Raw genomic sequence first — 20,313 nt, 5'->3', positions numbered from 1 at the left:
TTGACTTGCATATAATTTTCCATATCTACTTTTTCTCTCTTGTTTATGCCATATATTTTTTCTCATGTAAAATGTGTAGATTTCCATATGGTCAAATGCCAGCCTATCTGGATTCCCATTCTTAAGAAAAACTTCCCTACCTCCTGCTTCTAGATTGTACAATCTTTTAAGCTATCTTATAAGAGCTTTAATACAATTTAGTTTCTGTATTTAATTAATCTACCAAAAATGTATTTTTATACATAAAATATGACATGACTGTACTATCATTTGCATCCAAATGGATAGTCATTTAACCAGTACTTTTTATATTAAGCCCCATTCTTTTTACCTGCTGAGTTAAACCATCTCATAGAGTTAATCACCATGTATCCTGGAATCTGGTCTTGGATTTGATATTCTGTCTCACTTCTCTATTTGTCCATTCCTATGATCAAACCATACAGATTTGACTGCAGTAGCTTTATGTTTTGTTTTGATGCCTGATCAGGTAAATCTTACTATTTTTAAAAATGTCCTTGGCTATTTTTGGATATTGATTTAATAAAGTAAATTTTAAGATCATTTTATCCAATCCCCCAAATCTCTCTCCATCTTAAGAATACTTATGCTATTTTATTTGAAATTATATTAAATTTATAAATTGAATTTAGATCAATTTTTGTTTTATGGTAATTATAATTTTTTTCTTTTTTTTTAAGATTTTATTTATTTATTTGACAGAGAGAGAGATTCACAGCAGGAGAGGGAACACAGAGGGAGTGGGGGATGGAGAAGCAGGCTTCCCGCTGAGCAGGGAGCCCGATGTGGAGCTCAATCCCAGGACCCTGGGATCATGACCTAAGCCGAAGGCAGACACTTAAGGACTGAGCCACCCAGGTGCCCCTATAATTTTTTCTAACACAAGTTTTCCTATTGGCAAAGATCTTATTTTATAGTCTTCAATAAGATGTTATACTTTTCTATGTAATTTATGCTATAAAACAAGGAAGCTATTGATTTTTAAATATATTGATCTTATAACCAACCAACTTACCAAATCATATTTGGTCTTTATCTAAAGTCTCTTGGGCTTTCTATATTTTAATCATATCAATAGAGAAATAGTTTTGCTTTTCTGCCTTCCAAATTTTATATAAGTAATATAACTTTCTCATTTCATTTTCTACAGCCTCCAAGAAAATGTTGAATAATAATGATGAGAGTGGTTAATTTGGTGTCTAACTGAAATGACTTTAGCACTTCACTGTTTAGAACATTTATATTATCTTATTAGGATAGATTTTTATTATATTTATATAATATAATCTATTTTTTATTAGATGTGGCCACTAGATTTACTAAAGAAGTCTTTAGCATCCATTGACAGAATCAAATGAGTTTTCTCCTTTAGTTATTAATAAAATGGATCATGTTGATAGACATATTGATATTGAACCATTTTTGCTTTTCAGATCATATTTTTCTTTTTCCACACAGATGAACGCTACTGAATAGTATTTCAATTATAATTTATGTACCTTTGTTTTTAATTGAAATCTGGTTATTGCTTTTAAAAAAAAAAAAACATTCATCATATTTGGGTATTAAAGTGCTCCCTATTTATGTAGGCTGTATTCTTAGGTGAAACCTAACTGCCTAAATTTCTGCTCCCTTGTGATGAGAGATCAGAGAGCTTCCTAAAACTTCTGGGCAACACCCATCAAATGAGATTTATATAGACATGACTAAATTCCAGTTTGTGGACTCAACTCATTCAAACTAGAGGTACCCTGCAACTCTCCCAACCACTCTTCCCAGTGATATCTCATGATTCTTAAAAATAAAAGGGCTCACTGCCCAAAAACTTACAAAAGTAAAAACTTAAAAGCCATTCTTAAATGTTCAGTGGAGGTAGGACTCAGTCGAATAAGAGTCCATTAGGAAACACAGGGTAAATTATGTTCCTCTATGTTTGTGATTAACATTAATTAAGTTTCCCAGGTTTGAAAAGAGAATGGAAAGTGGCCCTACCTCATCATTTCTATTTTAATTGGAAAAAAGGCATACTAATTCTAGGTATTATTGTGTTGTTGTTGTTGTTGTTTTAAACTAGGTTAAACAATGTTTCTAAAACTCATACATTCATAGACAGCCAAGTGCGAAAATACTCCAAGTACAGTTTTGCTGATCTCCATGAAATAAGGATGTGGGTACTTTACAGTCAAACAGCCACTCTGCTAAGGCCAAAAGATTTTGTAAGAAACATACTTTGCATCATGAGTCAATTCGTTTTCTTATTTCACTGTCCAATAGCCAGTCTTTCTCCATGCCAACATCATTATTTTCTTATGGAAAGTAAGGAGGTATTGAATAGTCTTTCCTCTATTGTGGGAGCCCAAACAAAAACAAAGACAAAAAACGAACAAAAGCCCTGGACAGATGACAAATGCAAGTACTGTGCAAATGCAGACAGTAGCACAGAGAGAGAACAGGAATAAGAGAGAAAGGGAAAAACAGTGTAAAGAGCAGCAAGGACTGTAATGCACTTGATACGTGGATGACAGAGGAGGGGAAAAAGGTAGAGATGGAAATGCTAATATATAGAGAGTAGCATAAGTGCTAAAGGAAAGAAATTTGTAGCACTTCTGCTTCTGGTTAATATGCAAAAATGTGCAAGAGAGACTGTCACCCCTAAGGAACACTAAGAAGTCAGAGACACTACCAATCACAGTTTTTGCTAAACCCATCAGAAAACTGAGGGTGTCAAGCAACCAAAATGAAATGAAATCCAGGGAATGACAGACCCTTCCTGGAGGAAGAAATGCCCATGGTCCGTATTATTCCTGGCTGAGCAGCAGCAGGGGAGGACATTCCATAGAAACCAGCTGGACTTGCAATAAACTTTTAATGAGCACATATTACCTGGCATGAGAGATCTGAATCCTGAGGAGCCCTAGCCATAGCATGGGTCTTGCCCATCCACCTACTCCTTCCCACTGAAAGTCACATACTGAAGGAGGACATTTCAATGTGCAGGAGAGCTGAGAGATTCACCAAGGAGCTGCATGGGGCTTTCTCCAATGTGAGGCAGAAGAGCGGAGGTTGATTTCCCCATGCACTAGGCTGAAGCTTGAGAAAGAGGTGAGATTGCTGCATAGTGAAAATATTGCTCCAGGAATCCAAGGTTGGTTTAACTTACAGAGACAATTAATGTAATTCACTCCATTAACAGAGTAAGTAAGAAAAACATTTTGAGCATCTCAATATATACCAAAAAAGTCATTTGACTAAATTTAACACGATTCATGATAAAACAAAAACAAAAACAAAAAAAAAACCTCACAGGAAATTGGGGATAGAGGGAAATTCCTCCATCTGATAAAAGACATCTATGAAAAGCCTACAGTTAAGATCAAATTTAATGGTGAAATACTGAACACTTCTACCTTAAATCTGGAAACAAAACGAGAATTTCCACTCTTACCACTTCTATCAATATTGTACTGAAAGTCCTACTGCACCGAGCTAGTGCAATAAGGAAAGATAAAATGCACTTTGACTGGAAAAGGAAACATAAAAATCTTTCATTATTCACAGATAACATGATCATATGTTTACAAACCCCTATGGAGTCTTAAAAAGTGTTTTAGGACTAATACGTGAATTTAGCAAGACTGCAGGATACAAGGTCAATACACAAAAAGTAACTGTATTTCTATCTACTAACAAACAGGAATTTAAAACTATATTTTTAAAAATCCCTCGTTCGGGGCGCCTGGGTGGCTCAGTTGGTTAAGCGACTGCCTTCGGCTCAGGTCATGATCCTGGAGTCCCGGGATCGAGTCCCGCATCGGGCTCCCTGCTCAGCAGGGAGTCTGCTTCTCCCTCTGACCCTCCTCCCTCTCATGCTCTCTGTCTCTCATTCTCTCTGTCTCAAATAAATAAATAAAATCTTTAAAAAAAAATAAAAATAAAAATAAAAATTCCTCGTTCGTTAGCATGAAAAACTATCAAAAATACCTAAGTCTTGGGCGCCTGGGTGGCTCAGTCGTTAAGCGTCTGCCTTCGGCTCAGGTCATGATCCCGGGGTCCTGGGATCGAGTCTCACATCGGGCTCCCCTGCTCGGCGGGAAGCCTGCTTCTCCCTCTCCCACTCCCCCTGCTTGTGTTCCTGCTCTTGCTGTCTCTCTCTCTGTCAAATAAATAAATAAAATCTTTAAAAAAAAAAAAAAAGACCTAAGTCTTAAAATGTATTATGACCACACACAAAGGATCTGAACACAAATATATTGCTGATAAAATTTAAATACCTAAATAAGTGGAATGATATGCCTACCATATTTATAGATCAACAGACTCAATATTGTTAAGATGTCCAGTCTCTCCAAATTGATCTATAGATTTAACACGATTCCAATCCAAATCCCAACGGGCTTTTTGAAGAAATCGACAAGTGATTCTCAAACTTATGTGGAAAAACTAAGGCTCTTAGAATAGGCAAAACCAAAACCTTGATAAGAAAACAAAGCTGGCAAAGATAGAGGACTTAAATCACCTATTTCAGGACTTACTATAAAGCTACAATAGTCATGTGGTCATGAAGCTAGACAAAGTGATCAATGGAACAGAACAGATCGAGAAATAGACCTGCATCTATCCGTAGACAACTGAATTTCCAGTCAAGGCACCTACTGAATTTAGTGAAGGAAAAAGTATTTTTGACAAACAGTGCTGCAATAACTAGATATCTACATAGGGGAAAATAACTTTGATTCCTATCTTATTCATAAATGTAAAGGCTAGAACAATAAAACATTTTTAAGGAAGACCCTGGAGAATATTCTCATGACCCAAAGAATAATCATCTTTGGGGGCACAAAAAGCACTAATGAAAAGATTGATAAACTGAACTTACTCAGATTTTAAAGTCTCTGAACAACAAAATACATCATTAAGGAAATTATAAGGCAAGCCAAAGGGAAGAGAGGGGACCTGTAACACATATATCCTTTTTTTGGTAACACATATATTCATAAAAGCACTTACATCCACATATATGAAAAGTTCTTATAAATTAACAATAAAAAAACCCCCACTTTTTAAAAAGAAAAAAGTCTTGAACAGAAACGTCATTTAAAAAAAAAGAGGGATCCTTGGGTAGCTCAGTCAGTTAAGCGTCTGACTTCAGCTCAGGTCATGATCTCAGGGTCCTGGGATCCAGCCCTGCATTGGCTCCTCGCTCAATGGGGAATCTGCTTGTCCCTCTGCCCCTCCCCCTCTCATTTTCTCTCTCTCTCTCAAATAAATAAATAAAATCTTAAAAAAAAAAAGATAGATGAATGGCCAATAAGCACAGGAAAAAGTGCTTAACAGAATTAGTCATCAGGAAAATGCAAATTAAGACCCAGTAAGATAACCACTTCATACCCACTAGAATGCTAAATGAAAAAGATTGACAATATCATCATTGGTGGAGTTAATTGGAACTCTCACACAGAAGTAAGAGTAGGAGAATAAAGTCATACAATAACTTTGAAGAACCGTTGGCAGTTTCTAAAAAAGTTAAACCTGCATCTATCTGCCCTATGACTTAACAGTTTTAACTCCTCAGTATTTACCTCCCCAAATAAAAACAAATATCCACACAAATACTTGTACTCGAATATTCATAGACATTTAGTTCATTGTTGTCAAAAGCTGTAAGTTATTAAATGTAGAGAAATGTAAATAAGAGAATGAATAAATAAACTGTGGTATCACTGCAACATAATACCATTCAGTAATAATACCATTCAGCAACATATATGAACCTCAAAAATATGTTGAGCAAAAGATACCAGGCACAAGGGAACACATATTATATGATTTTATTCACATACATTTCAACAAGCAAAACAAATCCATGTTGTTATATATGGAAAAGTGGTTGCCTCAGAGTATGTGGGTGGCAATTGACCAGAATGGGGCACAAAGGAACTTTCTGGAATGATGGAAATGTTCTATATCTTGCGTCAGGTAGACGTTATGTGGCCATATGCAACTATCAAACTCATTGAACTGAACACTTTAGATTTGTCCATTTTGTTATATGTAAATTATGCCTCAAAAAATATAAATATGCTCTTTGTAAATATATACTATTCATCAACAGATAGAAAGGAAGTGAAATTATTTGTGAAGGGTAGCAACATCTTAGAACCCTGAACTACTTCTATACAGAATTGGTAACTCCCCTTGCAAATTATGTTACAGTAGAGACCAGAGCATTACAAAAGGCAAAGTGAACCAACAAGTTGAGAGGGCCATGCAGTATACACAAAAGGAAAGGGCCAGGTGGACAAAAGCAAAAGTCTAAGACATAAACTTAACCATTTCACAACAGGTAATAACAGCTATCTTTTCATTAATATTAGTTGGCCACTTCATAAAACTTATTCAGACATTTGCAATTAGTTATACATGCTTAATCTAAGCGCTTAAAAATTTTGGATATGTTTTTTCCCCTATACTGGCATACCGACATTTTTTTTTCTCAATCAATTTTGAAGATCCAACTGAAGAATATTTTTTTAATATCATTTTTTTTAAGATTTTATTTATTTATTTGAGAGAGAGAGAATGAGAGACAGAGAGCAAGAGAGGGAAGAGGGTCAGAGGGAGAAGCAGACTCCCCGCTGAGCAGGGAGCCCAATGTGGGACTCGATCCAGGGACTCCAGGATCACGACCTGAGCCGAAGGCAGTCGCTCAACCAACTGAGCCACCCAGGCGCCCCAACTAAAGAACATTTTTAAAGCATCAGCTGAAGTAAAAATACCACTGTGCGTAAGTGAAAATGAGGGTAATCCTAACAATATATGTACTCTGGAGAAAAGAAACGAGTTTTGACTTGGCCTACTTAAGTTTTCAGAATCTCAGTTTCTTCACCTTTAAAATGGGCAAGGTAATACCTCCCTCAACGAATTTTTTGGAGAGTAAAGAAAAAACCATGTATAACAAATTAAACACAGTGCTTGGTATGTGCTTAGTGATCAATAGTATCCGTTTCTTTTCCTAATCAGCTGTACTGTATCTTCTACAAAGAGAAGGCAAGCTTACAGAATTTGGATCTCAACAAGTATAATTAGACCTAACCTTCTAAGAAGTTAGTGTAGAAAATCAAAGCAAGTCAGAGTATACCAAATGTAAATGATTTTCTTTTCCATAGAAAAACACAAAAAACTTAACTGGACACTTCCATGTAGGGAATTGTGCTAGAAATAAACTGCCTCGGACATAATAACTCACATAATGTAATACATTTATATCCAATCTTGATAAGGTCACTTTTTTCTGAAAGGTACAAATGGAGAGTTGCTAGTAACTGGCAGTAAAAAATATCTTAGGACATATATCCTCACCCGAGAAGTGTTCCGTATCTATTGGACACAGGACTCTGTCCTATAAATGAACATCTAAACAAGTTGAGGATACAGCAAACATTTATTTACTCTAAGAACAAATGAAGCAATGTGTACTCCTGCAAAATACACAGAAATTCAAGTTTCTACCATGAGCAAAGCCAATTTTGTGACCTAATTATATGTTTGCAGATTGATGGCTATCCTCAGCGTGGTGTTGAAAGAGCTTGTTCAGTATCTTCCAAGACACCAGTTGCATGGGAGGAAGGGAAAAAGACAAAGTTTGATGGTGATGTTCTTCTCCTATGTAAATTTCACCTTCTTCTGAGTTTTTTCTGTAACATATGAAAGACCCATAGTCCCAGCTTGATTCCCTAGGGCTGAACACTGTGAGCTATGTGCTAAAAGCAATTGTGTCTATGTTGTTTCATTTTCCAGGAAGTTTAAAATAGAGCACACAACCAGTATATATCCAGAAGATACCAGCTTCACAGTTTGAACTTGGGCTCTCCTATCCTAGCCATGGGCTTCAATTTCAAGCTTTGAAGTCCCCACCAAACAGCTGGATGTTAGAGCCGCACATTCTGAGAAAACAGATCATTTTCTCATGATGAGGAAAATAGTAAAAAGGTCACTCCAATTTTAATAATGACCCTGTCACCCACCGTACTCCATCTCCCCACCTGCCAAGCATTATCTGTCCATCTGCCACAGTGCAAGACTTACTGCAGTGAATGAGGAGGATGAAGGATGTAGTAGGCGGAAACAACAGTCATTCTGAATGGACAGACTCTTCTCCTTGGTTACAATGATTAATTGCATTTCTGCTGAAGTTACTAAGTAAGATAATCAATCTTAGGTCCAATGTTTAGAGGAATACAAGAACAACAACCAATTACATATTAGCGGTATCAAGGGCACAGATGAAAGGTTATCATTTCTCTTTAAAAATATCTAATATTAATAGGTATGTAAATGAATATGAAATGGCAAAGTAACACATTTATTTGACTGATGAAATCCAAGTAATGATAAATTCAATAGGAAAGGGCAAGCAACTTAGTCATCTGACTCAACTCATTAGTTTTCAGTCAGTAGAAAAATCTCGTTGTTCTGGGTCAGCCTAACATGATCAATGCTTTGCTAGGATCAAATGTTTAAACTACTTTTAAGTACATGCACATAATTCATTAATTTTCTAAAACACATATACATATTCTCATTTCTTAGGCCTTAAAAGTACTATGATCTTAATTTTTTTAGTTTGTTAAGTGCTCACAATTATAAACTGTACTTGAAAACCACTTCCTGCTTCCCCTTCCCCCCTCCCCCGCCCCCAACCCAAAGAAAATCTTAAGAAATGAGAGAACAAGGGCCAGGATAAAGACTGTATGTCCATGGGGACTATTAGCATATTAATAAACTGTGTTTCTATTTACACTTCCATCACCAGGGCTAATTGTTAGTTATTTTAAGGAAGAGGTTATGCCTTAATTAACAGCTCTTAGTAAATGAAAGCTGGTTGCATCTCTTAAGTATGCTCAAATTTCACAAGTCTTATTTCATAGCAGGGATTCAGGTTCATCCAATACTTTTATGTGATGACACCTCTGATGAAGGAAGGAAGTCTTTAATAGACCTTAAATAAGTACCTTTCAGAAAAGAAGCCAATAAAAAGCATAATTAATGAGTAAGCTAATTATCTATCTGTAAATCATTAACATCCATGCACATTTTAAATGAGGGAGAGTAAAGGGGATAGAAACATCTTAGGTATTTCATATTTCTAACTCTGACATTTTTTTTTTTTTTAAGATTTTATTTATTTGACAGAGAGAGACACAGCGAGAGAGGGAGACACAGCGAGAGAGGGAACACAAGCAGGGGGAGTGGGAAAGGGAGAAGCAGGCTTCCAGTGGAGCAGGGAGCCTGACGCAGGGCTCGATCCCAGGACCCTGGGATCATGACCTGAGCTGAAGGTAGACGCTTAACAACTGAGCTACCCAGGCACCTCATAACTCTGACATTTCTAAGGACTTCACAAACTCAAGAGTTTAGGGGAAACATTCATTTCTGTAACAGTGTTTCTAGACCTCTGCCCTTGCCATATTCTGTCCTGTCTATGCTTTGGGATTGCTGGGGGAATTGAATTTGATCGTGTGCTTGGAGGAACAGAAAATCCCACAGTTCACATCATCCTAATCATTTCTCTGCTTACTACTCCCCTGCACAGTTGCATCACCTCCTCCCACTATCTATTTGAACCATAACCTACATGAGGGTGGAGTTTAAAGTGACGTTTTCCCCAGATGAGGTATGGGTGATTCTCTGTGTCCAGCAGCACCGCTTAGCTTCAACAGAAACTCTACTGGAACCTAAAGGCCTCCCTGCCTTCAAAGTGTTCCCTGGCATGTGGCTCACTATTGATCATCAACACTGCTGTAGCTTCCCTGCCTTGAAAACAGACAGGAGAGATTTGAAGGAGAGGGCCTCTTTTAAAGCCATCCCCTTCCCAGCACCTACCCAACAGCATTGTCTTCTGTCCAGGAATTTTAAGAATGGCCTCTAGAGATAGTGCCTAGGTCCTTGACTATCTAACCAGGCAGTCTGATGCAGGGAGAAGAAAAGTCAGACCCTGTAGGAAGACTGAAGAATTTAGGACAAAAGCCCACGGGGGCTTTACATAACCTCCATGCAAGGAGGCCGATTAAAACGTGTGGCTAGTGCTTCTCCTTACCCCCTCTGTTTGCTTTGGTGCCAAGAACAACTTCAGGAAAATAGAGGGAGTATCTCTCTACACAGTCTTGTCCAGAATAAACGGTGAAAGTAGAGCACTTTATCAACCTCCTGTTTTAGAATAATTACAATATCTAAAAAGTTTTAAAACAGTATATAAAGTTCATCTCTTCCACTTGCCTTATGCCCACACTATGACTCCTTCAGCAACTCCTTAAAACAACCACAGAAAGGTAAACCAAGAGATCAAGCCAGCCTTCCTGAGAAAGAGAAAAATCTGTTCTGAAAGCTTTTGCTCCTCACCAATTGCCAAATGAATTGGGCGTGGAGGGGTGGGGGTGGGGATCCTCAGCAAACTATAAACATAAGACAAGCATAAACACAGTATAAATACCCTCTTTGAAAAATGCCAGTTATATCCAAACCCAGTGGTTTGGAAAAGCATAACTCTTTCCCCCCCCCCCCCCCCCCCCCCGCAAAAAAGAGAAATAAGTACAAGTACTTACAGTGTCATGAGACTTATCCTTGACATCATAGACTGTTAGCTTTATTTTGGTCTCCTCATAGATGGGATACTCAGATGGGAATGTGACACCAGTCAAAAACAGCGGGTCCCTTGTTCCCTGTAACACCACAAGCAGACCACTTTGATTCAATAAAGCAGCAACTGCAGTTGGCAGCATGCAGGGACACATGAGAATGCAGAAAGTGTGTCTGAGTCTGTTTGTTTTTCTAGGAAATAGTTCTATTGGAAAAGCGATGTGAATTGCCGAATGATGCTCCTGGGCGACAGCAAGGCCCAGAGCCCCAAATACTGATAGAGCTGCTGATAGTAAATGGCACTGCAACAGTGTCAAAACTGCTAATACTCTGGAAAAACAATTTATTTTCATTATATGCAGAATCCTTAATTAGGGTCAGTTGTCAGTCCATTAAGAATAGATTTAATGGATTTAACCTGAAATTCACGCAAATGATCTAAGATATTGACTGATCAAATTAAAATGAAGCTATTTGCTCATCAAGTACCATTTACTTCCTTTCTGTAATGATTCAATTGAAAGCCATGCTCTGATAATGTCCATTTGTTTTCAGGTGTTCAGCTGTGTTTTTTCTCAGACCGATTTGAAAACTAATGAAAGAAACTAAGTATGATGGACTTGGGGCTATAAAATTACTAGCATAGGATGCAGTGCACAGAATATTTCAATGCCTCAGATTTCATTTTGAGAGAGCTGCCATCCAACACTAAATTTTACATCTATATTTAAATATGAATATTGCCAAATATTATTGAGTGTTTGCTAGAATTTAGTAAACCAGGTGTCTATGAGTTTCTGGAAGCCCAAGTTATTTAGTCATTCATTCTTTCTCCTTTTCTTCAACAAATACTACTTTTTGTTCAGCTCTGTGTTAGACACTTTGGAAAAACAGTCAATAAAACAGCCCAAAACAGCTATGTATGTTCAAACATAAACAAATGAAATGTGTCAAAATCATTTCTTTTAAGTTTTGGCAATATTTTAAGAATAAACTGGGACAAACTTGAAATTTTTTTTTCATAGAAATGAACAATTTTACAATTTTAGTCAAGTTTTCGATATATGAACAGACTATTTTTGTTATTTCAACTACAGCATTAACTACAAATTATACCAGCATTGGCACCTAAAGTTTCCAAAGGGCAGATTCAAGGCTACATGCAGGATCTGGGTCATTCCCATTAGAGAAATGAGTTGAGTTCAGTCTGAATCATTTATTCCAGCAGCCAAGCACAGGCCAGCACTGAGCAAACCCAGTGTCTAGGGTAGGCTGCTTAGTTCCCTACAGAGAAATTCCCCGGTCAAAACAGATAGGGCTTACAAATCTGAAAAAAAGCATGCAAAGCTAAGGAGTTTAAAGCACACTTTCTGTAGTCCCAGATGTTCCGTATTTCTCATTCACTAAGTGCGTGAAATATGTGTGATCAGAACAAAATAATCAAAAGGGAAACACTTCCTCTTTTGAATCTGATCCAATACAATAACAAGTTTCCTCCCGACACATTTTGAATGTTACATTAGTAACAATAAATGTAAATAGGAAATCTCTCATCTGATGAGTAATATAACACCCTTTAGCTAGAAACATTACAGTTTTTCAAATTAATCACCTACCTTTCTTTGAAAAACACGGTACTTTAAAACACAAATAGCAAAGAATATAAAGTTTCCATGGGCAGCCTGAAGAACACAGGAAAAAATGAAAAGTGCAAAAACACTTAACTTCTCTGGGGGCACTTTATGACTCTCTTTTACTCCTCCCAAATAAGTATTCATTCCATTTAATTTTTTAAAAATGTGTATTTTTTTCTCTACTTGGTGATCTATTTAAGGATTCAAAGTGAGATTTTTTTTTTTTTTCCTATTTACTAAAGAAAATAAGGTCTCTTATGAAAAAGGCAAGCTCTTCTCTCACCTGTTTATTTTGGTAAGTTAGCAATGCATGCTTAATAACCTCAGGTATGCTTTCCTAAATGACAGAGGACAGTAGCACAGCATAGCTACAGGCCATGGACTAACTTATTTCAGCTGTTTGCTCAAATCCAGAGAGAGGCTGAGAAGGCGACAGCAGGGCAGAGGAAGGCAGGCACACAGCACGCTCACTCACCTCCACAATTTCCGTGCTTGAGTATCTTGTCAGACCCTGCTCCGCGGGGTGGATGACTGAGATCTGCACCAGTGTATTCAGCTTCCGATCACGAACGGGAGCCACAAGATCCTTGCATGCTGGCAATGACAGAGGAAAGAGAAAGAAGAGAAACTAACACGGTGTCTCAGGGAAAACTTCTGTCCCGAGTTGGAAGTAAACTTAGCGACTGCGCTGAATGAAATCTCCCGGGACTCAGACGGATTTTTTACAGAGGAAGTCCCTTGGAAGTACCTTACAGAAATAGGAAGTCACGTGCTGCGGAGCTGAACTGAGGGTTCATTTCCACTGACCGCATTTGCCGCTCCTGCTAGTCTCGACCGACCTCCCTGGGATCCCAGCTCTAACGTGCGACTCTGCACACACAGCTCAGGGACTTGAGGGACTTTAATTAGTCATTAAACCCTGGGCTTTAATTCACACCTAGGCAAAGTAAGCTGAGCTGGGCTATATCCGGGAAACTTTATGCTGTTCCTTATTGACATAGGCGGGAGTAGTTCAAATGTACTGATGCACCTTCCTTGGTCCTTACCAATCTATTGGCTACGATCAAACACAGCGACAGAAACTGGGACGAGGGGCTACCCTACCAAAGCAGCACACAAGCCACAGGCGAGCGGCAGAGGAAGAAGACGAGGGATTAGAAAAGCCCTCTGTCTGGGATTCCAGCCAAGTCTGGGAGGGAGAAGTGTGGAATAAGAATGGGTTAATTCTTGCCCTGGGGCCACAAATGTAGGACTTTTCCCTTGAGACACCAGGCTCATATTACAGACGCTCTGCACCATACCATATTTACTTGAATATTTTCTCCTCCCACATATCATTCCCACAATTTGGGGGAAAAAATCCAAAAGTACATTCCTTTTCAGCATGTCCCAACACCTCTTCTCCCCTGGCTTTGAAATAGTAGTTTTACTACCTGCAGTTGGATGGCTAAGTCTGATGCAAAGTGTCCTCACCAGAGAGGGTTCAAGTTTATGCTCAGCTGGTGGCTTAAGGCAGCCTGGGGGAACATGGGATCTAGATCCCTGGTGAGAGTGTGCGGGCTCTATATCACCATCCTTACCCCACACTTCTGACTGCTTCAGTGAGGGACAGAAGGACAGTTGCATTTAAGCTATGTTCTGCCACTGCAGCAATTTACAGCACCTTCATCCACTGGGACAGAGGTACTACGGCTTAAATCGGAAACTTGAAAGCAAAGGAAATTTTAAATCTAATTATCACCTTTCAGTGGCTTACAGATCATCTCATTTATAGAAGCAGAATGGGATAGAGGAAAATGCAGGAGCTTTGGAATCAAACAGTTCTGTTTTTTGCTTAGTTCTATTAGCTAGGCAATGCTGGGCAAATTTTTTACCTTCTGAACTCTTCTTGCCAGACTTTGAGATCCTTTTATTCCTGTATGTCATGATTTGTTCCTTATTTAAACCACCTCTATTTAAATGCCTCTGTCAATACAGGAGAGCTTAGGAAAGTATGTGTGGAAAATATAATAGCTACACTTTATTTAGCCCTCCCTATTTTTGAGGCATTTTGCTAATTATATTTTGATTTCTCAAAACAGAACTTTGAATTATTATTTCAGTTTTACATATTAAGAACTAGAGGCTTAGGAATAGTAAGCACTCACATTTCCATTAGTAAAACCCTGGTGGCTTGTTTACATCATTCCTCATTAGCTCCATTTCTTTTCTTGACATACTGAATTCCTCTCCTGCACACCGGCATCTCTCTTTGGAAGACCCACTGCCATGATTCTTTATTGTCTGCCTCAAGAGATCTACAGTTTTAGGAAATACTGATGCAAGGTTTCAATGTCAACATATCTCCGGAAGGGGAAAAAAAAAAAAAAGCTAGATTTAGATTTTACTGTTCTTTGGTGGTTACTTTGATCATTTCCTCTACTTGCCTTATGAATGTGTTTAACTTCATCACTCATTTGCTCACTTATCTGTTCAGAGTGTACAGCTTTCTCTCCACTTACTGATATTGACTGTACCTGTCCCTGGATTTTAAAGCTGGAGTTTATTTGCCTCAAACACATGCATCTTGCCCTCTTCCTTGGTTGTAGCCTCATCTCTACCTGATGAGCTTATGACACCTTTGCTCAAAATAAGTTACTCCTTTTCAGATTTCTTTTCAGGCTTGATTGTGGGCTGTGGTTACTTCCCAGAAGTGAGCAGCTATTCTCCATTCTATCAGTGAAACTCTCAGACTCACTCCTAATAAAAACAGAAAATCTTCATTAAACTGAAATGTTCTGTCCAACCCAATTTACAGGTATCCCAATACTGAAGAAGTAAAAACAGCAATAATGACACTTCGTATTTCTCTATATTCTTTATCTAAAAACAGCACAGAAAACAAAAACTCCTATCTTGAGCAGTACATATCTCTTTTCTTCCCAACAGCCCAGAGGATTTTCTGTTCCCTCATGCTTACGCAGTAAGATATCATGGAAAGATCCTGAGATCATTCAGGATTCCTCAGCTGTATTCCTACATTCCTTGTTTTTTAGTTATGTGATGTTAAGTCACAAACTCTTGGACACTCAATTTCTTCATCTGTTTACCTGTCCCTTAGGGTGGAGTTGAGAAAGACATTAGCCCCTTTTTATTAATGGATTTTCTATGAAAAACAAAATTTACCAGTATCATTATACTAATATTTTTATTATTATTTTAAAGATTTTTATTTATTTATTTATTTATTTGAGAGAGAGAGAACACATGAGAGGGGGGAGGGTCAGAGGGAGAAGCAGACTCCCCCCTGAACAGGGAGCCCGATGCGGGACTCAATCCCGGGACTCCAGGATCATGACCTGAGCCAAAGGCAGTTGTTTAACCAACTGAGCCACCCAGGTGCCCTTCACTATACTAAATTTACCAATGTTAATATCAACACTTACCAATATTTAGTGTTTTATTATTCTGTAAAATGTTTTTTATTGACTCAGTCATAGTCAGGTAACTCCTTAAACACTGTCACCAGGTCCAATATTTCTTGGTAAATACCAAACCAGTGCATGAGTCATTGCATTTCATATAGTGAAACCCATATACACCACGGATCTATACATACTGAAACTGTCCCATTGGAGGGGTGATAAATGATGAGTGATTGGATTGCTTCATGGCGATATTACTCATTTGATCACTATAAAGTCTAACCTGCATAAGAATTATTTGGTAGCCAATAAAGAAGCCTGAAAACTCTATTTCTCAGTCTTCCAACCATACTTGCCACTACCCATTATCCAAACAAAACTCTGCTCTGCATAAATGGCCTTCTTAAACTCATAAGACTAAAAGCGTACTTTGGGTTTTGCTTCTGTTGTTTTGTTTTATTCATTTAGGAATTTCTTGAATTAAATGGGCAGTTAATAAAAGCCTCTCTGCAATCATTCATCTATCTATCTATCTATCTATCTATCTATCTATCTATCATCTATCTCTCTATATTTTTTTTTAATTTTTATTGCTGCCTTTTTACTGGTTTTGTTTTGGACTAAGCTATTTAAAAAAAATGTTCCCAAAGTCCAGAAGAGTTTACATATACAAGATGCTGACAGGTTGGGATTCAAATGTGCTTGTGTCCACTGAATAGACTGTTTTATTTTTTACTGAAAAGGGGAAAAAAATAGCAATATAGAAGTAATGAGTATTTTTTTAAAAAGCTATAATTTGAAACTTTTATTTAAAAAAATAAAAGAGCTCTGAGCTGCTATTTTTTTTCTGTTTACTTTTCTGGAGTAACTAGCAGCATGAGGGTTCACTTTCTATTGCCAGTGCTTTGATGAGATGCCCACCAGCATCCCCAGCATAGATTCATACAGGAGCCAGACAGCTCTCACTCCATGGAAGGGAATCCTCGCTATAAGTGCAAGAATAAAAATAAATAAAGCTTCAATACCTTGGGGGGAGGTCTAGGCATTGAGCAAACTGGAAAGCTTATGCTATGTTAACAGAGGGGACCTCTATTCAAATTCATTGCCCGAAGAAATGAAAGCCCACCGTGGCTTGATTTGAGGATCTGTCCAGGGCTTGAAATTCCAGTCACTGTGTAGGCTAAAGCTGTAAGAACCACACAACATACCTCTGTGACTAGATCTGGCCTAAGGACCAGAAGTTTCTAACCTCTGCTCGAGATGCTCCAAGCTACTACTTGGAGTCTCAGGAAGATAGCACAAATCATCTTTTGCTCTTGTAGTTCTACTATATGAGGGTCCAGGAGCTAAGGGGCAGGGTCTGCAGCGTTCTTGTTAAGTTAAATATTCTCTCTACCCAGAAATACTGTTTTCATAAAATACCAGTTTTTGCTTCATCTGGCCATCATTTCTAAATCATGTCAAGTCTCTTGAGTCCACACAGCCTTGCCAGCATTCTAGCCTACTTTGGCTGGAAGCCTCGAACTGTCTCCATACTCTGCTATTAGAGAGTTCAGTCCCAGCAATAATCATCAGAAGCGGAACACAACTGTTCATTCAGGTGCCTTCAAATTCAGCAGCACTGGCCAAATCCTAACGTTCTAGGACCTTCATGGGATATGGAGTGTGTGAATTAGCAAAGATGTAGGCCATAGGCTTTCACAAGAGCAGAGGCAGGAGCTGCGGGGGTGCTGTGAATTCACAGTTGACTCTAAGCAGCTCTCTCTTTCTCCTAAGGACTCTTTCTTCTTTGAAGTCAGGTCATTTTTCTTGCCTCACTCCATTTCATTTCTCTTCTTGCCATTCAGTGTTAGTGGCATCTAACAAAGTTTATCCTCCTTCCTCCAGAACAACGCAATGGCCACAAGCAAAGGAGACGGGGGCAGGGGACTTTGACAAGAATTTTCACATCTCTATTTTCTGTTCTTACATTAGCAAAAAGAAAGTTAGGCTTAGAGGAGAAACCACACAGTATAGCATAAAGAACATAGAGGAATGGCTTTTTCACTCAAGATAACACTGTATTTGAAACCTGGATCCAGCCTAAGGGGTTATGTGACTTTGTATAAATTATCTCTTCGAGTCACTATATTTTAATCTTTAGAATGAACGTAAAAGGACATATTTCATAGATTTGTTATAAAGATTATATGAAGCAATCTACTTAGAATGCTAGGCACATGTTATTATTAACGTTAATATGAATATAGTTATGGCTCGGCACAAAAATGGATTTTCTCTCTCCAATATTCTTTTTTTTTTAAAGATTTTATTTATTTATTTGACAGAGACAGAGATAGCGAGAGCAGGAACACAAGCAGCGGGAGTGGGAGAGGGAGAGCAGGCTTCGCGCCGAGGAGGGAACCCGATGTGGGACTCGATCCCAGGACCCTGGGATCATGACCTGAGCCGAAGGCAGACGCTTAACGACTGAGCCACCCAGGAGCCCAATCTCCAATATTCTTATGGTAGTTATATGCTTAACATGGTCCAGGTTGGTCCTAATTTTGTGTAACCTTCTGATTTTTCAGTAAAAGCATTTTATTAAATTTATAGCTGTGATTTTGGGGGGTGGGTATTTTCTTGTTTTCATATAGATAAATAAAAATGTTTTAAAACCTTTTACTGGATTATTTGCTAATTTCAGAAATCATAGGTATCATTAATATGTTTCCTTCTGTGGAATCAGATGTGTATGCTTACACTTGTTAATTTTACCTCTGATTAGGCACTTCCAAAGAAGCCAAAAATAACAGAAGCTTATTTTCTGTCTGCCTGGCAGATGAGCTACATGTAAATAGTCAACTCAACCTATGAGCAGGGGTTTAGCTGAGGGATTAGTGTTCCTTTATACAGAGTGGTGGCTCACAGGGAGGCATTATTTTAACACCTGAGATGTCCCAACGGGTTATGGAAAGACTTGCTCCTCTGCTCTGTATACTTCCTTCATCAAAAAGGAAGACTGCAAATGCTAATAAGTTGTCTTTTTCTTGCAATTAAAAATAAATGTTATATCTAGAACCCAATATAGCCTGATGGAAGCATACCTCCTCCTTTGATGAAATCTTACCTCTTGTACCCTCTATGGACTCTTCATAGTGAAAATGGAAGAGATATATCCATGCCCCTCAAGGGCAAAAAAGGCCAGGGCACTGAGGATGGGGGATTTTGAATAAAAAAGCAGCCTTATACAAACAGGGCTTTAGGGAAATAACCATCTGACTTGGAGGCTTCCTCAACAGCACCATTCTTATCTTACCATGGCTAAGAGGATCAGCCACTTCCCCAAGGCTGTCGGAAAGACTCTTGCAGCCTAGAATACAGTTTTTTTACTTACTTCTCAAATTCTTTTTGTTTGGTCAGGTTTCTTATAAATGTCACATATATATCTTTCTCCTTGTACTCCAGAAAATTAGATGCCCACTAATCAACTGATAAGCCAATTTGGGTTATGTTTCCAGTCTAATAAATTACTGTACTCCGTTAAATGGTTTCACAGTTACCATCCTATACCAGTGATTAAATCGAGATTACACAAATTTACAGCATACATTTAAAAATGTAACACTTAAGCCAAATAGCCCCTATTTCTAACTGCTTTGCCAGTATAACATGTATAATATGCTTTCCTGTATTTAGTCTCTTCTTCCTTTCTGTTCTTTATTCTTCCTTTCTCTCCAGAATTTTAAGACAACGATTTTTTGAAGCCTAGGCTGCCAATCTTTACAGTTCAGATCCCCTGAGTGGGTTCAGAAGACAATACTGCTTCGTTCCCAGGGCACTGCATTCCATGATAATTCAGTTGTGTGCAGTAAAATGGCAGAATACAGAGTGTCCCTGCTTCATATTAATATCCACAGAATGAGATTTTCCTAAGTAATTGGGAATACTCTATTCACTTTTAAATATTTTCTGAAGGCTGCTTCTTAGAAAAATGTGGCTTGATATCATACTCACTGATTTATGGCCATTAATGTATACATTCTATGAGCATTCAGTATTCTCTATAGAATCTTTAAGAGTCTTTAATTCATTGAGTCTAGCATTACATCTTGCCATGCCTGTTCATTTTAGCATATTTTCACCTAATCAAGGCTACTTTCTGTAATTTTTCTCATTTGGCATTTTCCCTTTGTGTTCTCTTTTCTGCCATCTCAAATTTCCTCTCTAACGTATGTTTCTCTCATCATTCTGAAAGATGAGGTCATTGAAGTCATCACTGTATATTTATAAGATGTGGGACTATTAGGGTCAGGAATATATCTCTCTTAACCCACCACAGCTTTTCTTTCAATTAAACAACTGTTTTTAAGTCCTCATAGAGATAAAACAAAAATGTGTTATTTCCCCCTTAACTGTTGTGTGGGAGATTTTAATTAACACATACTTCCCTCAAGAGTATGTGAACCATGCATAACTGCCAACATAAGCAATATTTGTTGGAAAAATAAAAAATACATAAAAGTTGGCATAAAAAGATTAGAATGTTTGGAATTCTTTCTCTTTTCCTTTTTTGGTTTTATTTTGTCTTTTAAGGCAATGAAGTTTAAAAAAAAAAAAAAAAGTCCCCAATTCAAAAT

The 20,313-nt window shown here is 37.9% G+C and overlaps 1 protein-coding gene across 5 annotated transcripts in view; it reads right to left on the bottom strand.

Moving 5' to 3' along the window:
* INPP4B (inositol polyphosphate-4-phosphatase type II B) overlaps positions 1–20,313 on the bottom strand; it is a 368,840-nt gene that overhangs the window by 329,296 nt on the left and 19,231 nt on the right. For all 5 annotated transcript variants that reach the window (XM_044912611.1, XM_021679326.1, XM_044912613.1 and 2 more), the window contains exons 3-4: positions 12,766–12,884; positions 10,623–10,739 (exon numbers count right to left, since the gene is read on the bottom strand). In XM_044912611.1, the coding sequence (XP_044768546.1) occupies positions 10,623–10,739; positions 12,766–12,884 (236 nt within the window). The remainder of the gene's footprint in view (positions 1–10,622; positions 10,740–12,765; positions 12,885–20,313) is intronic.

This window comes from Neomonachus schauinslandi, chromosome 2 (genome assembly GCF_002201575.2).
Source record: "Neomonachus schauinslandi chromosome 2, ASM220157v2, whole genome shotgun sequence".
NCBI lineage: Eukaryota > Metazoa > Chordata > Mammalia > Carnivora > Phocidae > Neomonachus > Neomonachus schauinslandi.
Note: the sequence above shows the minus strand (reverse complement) of the source record. Positions and strands in the feature narration are given on the sequence as shown.